The 8,277-nt window shown below is 37.6% G+C and overlaps 1 protein-coding gene and 1 long non-coding RNA gene across 2 annotated transcripts; both read left to right on the plus strand.

Moving 5' to 3' along the window:
• Positions 1 to 982: 982 nt before the first annotated feature.
• On the plus strand, positions 983 to 2,194 carry LOC127137204 (uncharacterized). The gene has a single exon (XM_051063687.1). It carries the CDS (start codon positions 983 to 985, stop codon positions 2,192 to 2,194), a length of 1,212 nt encoding a protein of 403 aa, XP_050919644.1.
• Positions 2,195 to 5,424: 3,230 nt separating this feature from the next.
• Positions 5,425 to 7,314, plus strand: LOC127075230 (uncharacterized). Its single transcript, XR_007786272.1, has 2 exons — positions 5,425 to 5,585; positions 6,958 to 7,314. It is a non-coding gene; the product is annotated as an uncharacterized LOC127075230 (long non-coding RNA).
• The last annotated feature ends 963 nt before the right edge of the window (positions 7,315 to 8,277 follow it).

The raw sequence follows: 8,277 nt of genomic DNA on the forward strand, positions 1-8,277 counted from the left end.
TTACTATTAATTTTCTAAATGTTTTAAAAGGAATTTTTATGTATTAAAATGTACTAAATTATGACAAAATAATTAAATAAAAGAAAAAAGATAAAAAATAGATAAAAAATAGAAATAGGCACAAATATGCGGGGGTGTGCAGTAGGAATAGAGGTGTATGTTAAGCAAATTGGCTATGGACCTGGTAGAAGGCCCAATGTGAAGCTAGTGTTGTTAGCGCCAAGACCATGGGGTATTCAAGCAAAAAGGCGTTGGGCCTAGATTCAGAAGGCCCAAATGTGTGGTCTTGTGTTACTTTAGAAGAGGGGGTCTTGGTGGACCTAATGGGGTAAGGCCTTAGGCCTAAGCTTAAAAGCCAAGAGAAGAGGGGAATTCTCATAATGAAATTCAATTCAACTTTCACTCAAACATGCCTCTCCATCACAGACCTCACCTGAGCCACAACTTTGTCGCGCCAGAAATCGTCCTCGGCTGCGGTGAAGGTCCAACCACCCCCAAAATTACCTTATTCTAACTGTCTTCCTCCCCTCTCTTTTAATACAACACTAATTTTCCCTAATTCCCAATAAAAACTTCAAATCGAAGCGAACAGAGCATAAACCCTAATAACAGAATCTAAAATTAAAAGGCAATGGGAAGCTAAATGGAGTCCAAACCTTAGGGATTTTGTTAAAAACAATTAAAAATTCTGTTATTACCTTTCCAAAAACTAATAAAATTTATTTGTAGAGTCACTTTAGTTGTATTTTTGAGTTTTATCATTTTATTCTCTCAATGTATAAATACTCATGTAATATTCCCAATTCAAAATTAATGCCAAAATTACTATTGATCAAATACTACTCTTTTCTCTCTAATTCTCTCTCAACTTCATCTTCCCCAAATTTCTTTTCTTCCACCATTGTCAAACCTTCAATTTGAGTTTTATGTTCTAACATTTGGCATCAAGAGCCTGGATTATCGATCCTAATCCGCTGCAACAATGGCAACCGTTTCCAATGATCGAATTCCCACCAATCTCCTGATTCTTGATTCGAAGAACTATGATAAATGGGCGAAACAAATGAGGGTCTTGCTTGGTTATCAAGAGGTGCTTGAGATCGTCGTCAATGGAGTTACACAATTAGGGGCAGAGGCTACCAACATTCAAAGAGCTACACATAAAGAAGAGAAGAAGAAGGATTACCAAGCCCTATTCTTGAGTCATTCGTGTGTTGATAACGACAATTTCGAGAAGGTTGTCGATTGTGAATCGGCGAAGCAAGCATGGGAAATCTTGGAGAAAGCATATGTCGGTGCTGTCAAAGCGAAGGTTGTAAGGTTACAAACTTACAAGCGACAATTCGAGTTAACACAAATGGAAGACAAAGAAATAATCAACGACTACATTACGTGCATTACCCGGTTAGTTAATCAAATCAAATCTTGTGGGGAAACGATTCTTGAGCAGAATGTTGTATCAAAAGTATTGCGTTCGTTAACGTCGAGTTTCGATAACATAGTTGTGGCTATTGAAGAATCAAAGGATCTAACAACTTTGAGCAAGGATGAATTGCAAAGTTCGTTAGAGGCACATGAACAAAGGATGGATGAGAGAGGAGCCGACAAAGCCAAAGCGGAGATTGCTTTGCAAGCGCGTTTCAATGAAAAGAATAAGAAGTCGAAAGGAAAATTTGCGGCGAGAGGTAAAACAAATTTTCAGAATTTTGGTTCAAACGATTCGCAAAATTCAAAGCATTCGATGAGTGAAAAGGGTGAAAGTAGCTCCAAGGATAGTGGTCATAGAAATGGTTTTAAGAAGCGTGAAGTGAGTAAGGTGCAATGCTACAAGTGTAGAAAGTTTGGACACTTTGCAAATTCGTGTCGTGGTAAATCGAATGAAAATCACAATAATGAAGCCAAGGTTGCTAGGGAAGAGGTAGATGATGAGGACACACTTCTAGTAATGATCACGGAGGAGAGTTATGGCATTACGCATGTTCCGGGCAACAGCTACAGTAGTGACAGTTTGCGGGACAACAGTTGTACCGTTCCGAAAAATAGCGAGAAAATGCATTCGGATCGAAGTGCATTGGTTACCGTTCGTGATGGAGTCCAAGGGAGAGATGAGTGGTACTTGGGTTCCTGTTGTTCAACACATATGACGGGTCGAAAAGATTGGTTTGTGCAAATCAATCAAGCGGCAAAAAAGTAAAGTCAAATTTGCCGACGACACCACTTTAAGCGCCGAAGGGGTAAGAGATGTTTTGATTGGAAAAAGGAATGGCGGATATTCAAGGATTAAATATGTCTTGTATATACTGGGAATTAAGTGTAATCTTTTAAGCATTGGCCAATTACTTGAAAGAGGATACAAAATTCGTTTGGAGGACAAGATTTTACGCGTTTTGGATTCAAATGGTGTGTTGATTCTAAAAGTGCCGATGGCTGCCAATAGAACCTTTAAGGTTGAGTTAAAGGTTATGGAGCATCGTTGTCTAGCTACCGCGGCAAGTAGAGATGAGTGGTTATGGCATTACCGTCTTGGTCACCTTAATTTTAGGGATCTAAGAAAGTTGCAACAAAGTGAAATGGTAACGGGGCTGCCACACATTAGTATTCCAACTAAATTGTGTGAGGAATGTGTGAACACTAAACAACACAAGAATGTGTTTAGCAAAGATGTGGGTCGAAGAACCAAAGGCTTACTTGAGGTGGTATGTTACGACGTTTGCGGACCGATGCAAGTAGAGACTTATGGTGGCAATCGATATTTTGTTACGTTCATTGACGATTTTAGTAGGAAGCTTTGGACATATCTTATCAAGAGAAAAGATGAGGTATTTGGAGTTTTCAAGAATTTCAAATCCATGGTGGAGCGTGAGTATACCTCTAGTGAGTTTGGGAAGTTTTGTGATCTTGAGGGAATTGTACGTGAGGTGGTGCCTCCGTATACGCCTCAACAAAACGGGGCTACCGAGAGGAAAAGTCGCACAATAATGAACATGGTGCATAATATGCTTTGTGGGAAAAATTTGCCTAAGGAATTGTGGGGTGAGGCCGTGTCTACAGCCACCTACTTGTTGAATAGGTGTCCCACTAAGAAGCTGGAGAAACTCACACCGGAAGAGGCTTGGAGTGGCTTCAAACCGAATTTGAATCATTTGCGCGTTTTTGGATCGATTGCATATCGTCATGTACCGGACCAACTTCGGAAGAAATTGGATGATAAGGGTGAGAAGATGATATTTGTAGGATATCACTCTATTGGAGGGTACAAGTTGTTCGATGGAAAAAATCGGAAGATCGTCATAACCCGGGATGTGACTTTTGATGAAGTCAAAAATGCAGAAAATGCAGCAGTAACCGATTACCCTAATAGTAGTAATCGATTACTCATAGAAAAACAACAACAACAATTTTTTGAAATCACTGATCTGGAGGCTTCCGACACCGCTGTACCAGCACCTACAATAGCGCAAAATGATGTTGTTAATAATGGTAGACCAGTGAGGCAAAGAGCCTTGCCTCATAGACTCCGAGATTACGAAAGATTCCAAGATAACAAAGTGAATAACGATGGTGATTTTGTTTATTTCGCGCTTATGGCCGAATCTGAACCGGTAAATGAGGAAGAAGCCTTAAGTGATCCTAAGTGGATATGTGCAATGAAAGAGGAGCTGGAATCTATTGAGAAAAACGATACTTGGGAGTTGGTCAATTTACCACTTGGAAAGAAACCGATAGGTGTGCGATGGGTCTATAAGGTTAAAGCAAATCCCAAAGGTGAAGTAATCAAGCACAAAGCTTGATTAGTGGCGAAGGGGTTCTTTCAACGAGAAGGTATAGACTATGAGGAGGTATTCGCACCGGCGGCTAGATTAGAGACTATTCGTTTGGTTGTTGGTATTGCACATAGCAACAATTGGATGGTTTACCAAATGGATGTCGAATCTGCGTTTTTGAATGGTCCTCTTGTTGAGGAAGTTTATGTGGGTCAGCCACCTGGTTTCATGATAAAAAATCAAGAGATGAAGTATTACAAGCTACACAAGGCGTTGTATGGTTTGAAGCAAGCTCCAAGAGCTTGGAACAAACGTATTGACGACTTTCTTATTGACATTGGTTTCAAATGATGTGTATCCGAACATGGAGTTTGTGTGAGATCGGATACGAATGATGGTGTTATTATACTTTACTTGTATGTTGATGATCTCTTGATTATGAGCAGCCATGACAAGAGTGTTTCAAGGTTCAAAAGTGAGCTCATGAGAGAGTTTGAGATGTCGGACCTTGGTGTCATGAATTACTTCCTTGGCATAGAGTTTCAAAAGTCAAAAGTGGGACTGCTTATGCACCAAAGGAGGTATGTTCTAGATATTTTGAAAAATTGTGATATAGAGCATTGTAATGCTTCTATTACACCTTGTGAGGCTAGAGCGCAGTTGTCCAAAAGTGATGAGGAGGATGATATCGATCCAACGTTTTACCGGAGCTTGATTAGATCGTTACGGTATTTGTGCAATACGCGACCGGATTTTGCTTTTAGTGTCGGTATTACGAGTAGATTCATGGAGAGACCTAAGATATCTCACTTGGCGGCGGTCAAGAGGATCCTTAGATATGTGAAAGGTACTCTTGGTTACGGAATTCTCTTTCCCGCATCAGACACGGGGCATAAGTGCAATTTACTTGGCTACACCGATTCTAATTGGTGCGGAGATAAAGATGACCAAAAATCGACGGCGGGGTACATCTTTATGTTTGGTAGTACACCAATCTCTTGGTGTTCGAAAAAGGAACCGGTTGTCGCACTCTCTTCTTGTGAGGCCGAGTACAGTGCGGCGTCGTCAGGTGCGTGCCAAGCTATGTTGCTTATGAATCTATTGAAGGAATTGGGATGTGGTGATGATGCTGCCACCACACTGTTTGTAGACAATGTTTCTGCAATAAATCTTGTGAAGAATCCGATTGCACACGGAAGGAGCAAGCATATTGAGATACAGTTTCATTATTTGAGAGAATTGGTTGATGATGGAAAGCTTAGATTGAGTTATTGCCGAAGCGAAAACCAAGTCGCGGATTTGTTGACAGAGGGTGTGACAAATGATGTGTTCAAGAGGCTAAAGAAATGCTTGAGCATGGTGGACTTGGAGCAACTAAAGTGAGGTGGTGTGTTAAAAGCAATTAAAAATTCTGTTATTACCTTTCCAAAAACTAACAGAATTTATTTGTAGAGCCACTTTAGTTGTATTTTTGACTTGTATCATTTTATTCTCTCAATGTATAAATACTCTTGTAATATTCCCAATTCAAAATTAATGCCAAAATTACTATTCATCCAATATTACTCTTTTCTCTCTAATTCTCTCTCAACTTCATCTTTCCCAAATTTCTTTTCTTCCACCATTGTCAAACCTTCAATTTGAGTTTTATGTTCTAACAGATTTGACTCCTCATGGGAAACTCTACATCTTGGTAAGCAGAAATGATCAAGAGGAGAGGGTGATGGAACCTACCAACGAGGACAAGGATTTCCCCAGTCAGATTTGATACTCTACATCAATGAAGAAAAGAAGAAATCCATAGATGACTGCAAATTTCAGGTCACAACTATGCTCTTATCTTGAATCTTTGTCTTCTCCTTCTTCTCCACTACTTAGTCCATAGGTGTTGTCGTGTTGCTTCTGTAATATTATTGATATTAACTGCATGTGATGGAGTAGAGTGATAGGAGTATAGTGATTGAGGGAGAGCCTTAGAGAGAAAACAACAAGAATTGGGATAATTCTCAATGAATTTTTCACTTTGTGATTGGTAGAGTGTGATTGTGATTCTTAGAAGTGATTGTTGATGATAATTGAAGCGGTGAACTGAATTTATAAGAGTTGAAAAGTGTAACAGAATTGGGAAGGTTGGGCAAGTATGTTAGCATGGTTAGGAAATGGGTTATTTTTAATGCAGTTGAAGAGGAAATCAGTTAGATGTTATGACTCTGTTAAAGTTTTGTTAGGATGTTGGAGGTTAGTTAATGTTAGTGAAGTTAGAGTTTGAGTTTGAATTATATTGAAGCTAATGAAATTAGTTATGTAGTTAGGCTTAACAGTTATGAAGGAGCTATGTTACATGGTTATTTTAACAATTGGAACTGTCAGTGCAATGTTATGAAGGAGGAAAAATAAGAAGGTTGTTAAGCTAGCTTGATGTGAAAAATAAGTTGGAATTAACTGATTAGTGGTTATGTTCTATTTTGAAAATATATGTTGATGCTAACTTAGTTCAAATGGTAGCTTTCTGTGGTTAGAAACATCAGCAAGAAAAATGTTAATGCACAGTGATTTTGATTTTGCTACTTAATTTGAAGTTAGAAATTGTGAGGCTGTTAGTTATGGTTAGATGAATGTAACAATTAGATAAATGTAACAATTAGCAATATTTAACTATTAGTGATTTGGAGGTTAGAAGTTCAATTAGAAATTAGGAAAGTTAGTAATTGTGAAGCTACTTGAATGATTGCTGAATTGCTTGAAATGTGTTAGTTATGCTGAATGAATTAGGGATTGTTATTGTTTGGTAGAAATCTTGATGACTGAACTGGTTTGGACTGTTACAGGTTATTATATTTTTAGAAATATTTCATTAGTCCATGCTTTGTATTGACTTCCATGTGAATTGGAACTGTTCTGGTATGCTTCATGTGGTTTTGTCTAACTTATTTGATCAACTAATTGAATCATTATGGGATTGTATGCTAGGAATGCTAATATGTTAGTAAAATTGGAAATGAAATGTCAAATTAGTTTATGTTAACTGCTTTGATGGAATTTGAACTACATTGAATGCTTGATGTTATGTGGATTTGCTAGAATGGTTCAGGAAAGGATTGCCATGTTAATTGGTTCTTTGGGTTGGCTATATGTCATGTGTTAATGTACGGTATGAGTTCTGATTATGTGTGTATTTGTTTCATTATTGCAGGGCTGATGTTAAACTTGATATGAGACAAAGTTTTGGCAAGGCATTAAGACTTGGCAAGGCATGTATCAAGATGCTTTCATGAAGATATTTTGGAAACTTCAAGATCTGTGAAGGATTTTGGACAAAAAAGACGTGGCTTAGGAATGGAGAATAAGGAGGATTAAATTCAAGATAGGTAGTTGACTTTGGTAAACTTTTGACCTAAAAGTCAACAGTTGACCAAAAGTCAACCTAGGTCAAAATTAGGGTTTTCTTTATGTGTGCTTTGTAAATTTGGATTTTGGATTTTTGTAATGTAATGTTTGATATTGTAATGAAATTGACCTTTGAAAATGAATAATGTCTTGTTCTTTGAAAGCCAATTCTCCCTCCAAAAGCTGGATTTGAAGATTTGAATTTGAATTGCACTTGAAAACTTGACCATGAATCTTAGAACTTGACTATGAATCTCAATGCCTTGTCTTGACTCCACACCAAACACATAATGAACTAGTGTAACGATCAAGCCCATAAAGAAATTTAATCAATCAAATGAATCTTCCATGGTTGACCAATGTGATACTTGGACCCCTAATTAAATCCAATACCGAGATGCAACCCACATGATCCATAGGTGCCAAAAGTTAAGAATTAGGGTTTCATGGCCTTAAATTCAAGAGAATTATCATCACTACTCAATGTATCATCAGGATGCCCTAGATTTGGTTCTCAGGGAACCCTAGCTCCATGTTGATCATAAACACCAAAAAGGCTTTGAATCCATGATGTTTACATCAAAAAAATGCAATGGTAAAATGAGTGTCTTATGATGCTAATGAATAGGTAGATGAACCATAGACCAAAAGTTAGAAAAAAGTAAAACAAGGGAGGGTAAATTTTGGGGTATGACATATTCCTTCTCATATTTCATGAATTTTTACTATTAATAAATATGATAACGTTTTTTGTAAAGTTGAAATTGATGTTCATCTTAGTTTGTTGAATTTAATTGATAAGATGTATGTCAAGAAACATGTCACAGACATTGTTCCCCATAATAATCCATATTTTGATGATATGACCCTTGAGAATAATTCTTTGAGTGGTGATGGTCATGTCCATGAAGATGTTAAGGTTGATGTTGTTGTATCCCATGTTGATGTTGTTAATAACAATAATAAGATAAGTCAAGAGATTGTTACTAGAAATAAGGCTTAACATGTAGCTCAAGGATTATACTCTTATTACTCATCTTGAAGGCATCAAAATTCTGCTAGGTTTGTCCTGTAGCCTTATGTTCACACTTTATTAGATGGATTTCAAAAGTGTTTTCCTTAATAG

The sequence above is a fragment of the Lathyrus oleraceus genome, chromosome 4, assembly GCF_024323335.1.
Source record: "Lathyrus oleraceus cultivar Zhongwan6 chromosome 4, CAAS_Psat_ZW6_1.0, whole genome shotgun sequence".
NCBI lineage: Eukaryota > Viridiplantae > Streptophyta > Magnoliopsida > Fabales > Fabaceae > Lathyrus > Lathyrus oleraceus.

Bases quoted from the DNA above. Each gene is read 5' to 3' on its own strand.
- LOC127137204 (XM_051063687.1), top strand. From the start codon at position 983: ATGGCAACCGTTTCCAATGATCGAATTCCCACCAATCTCCTGATTCTT.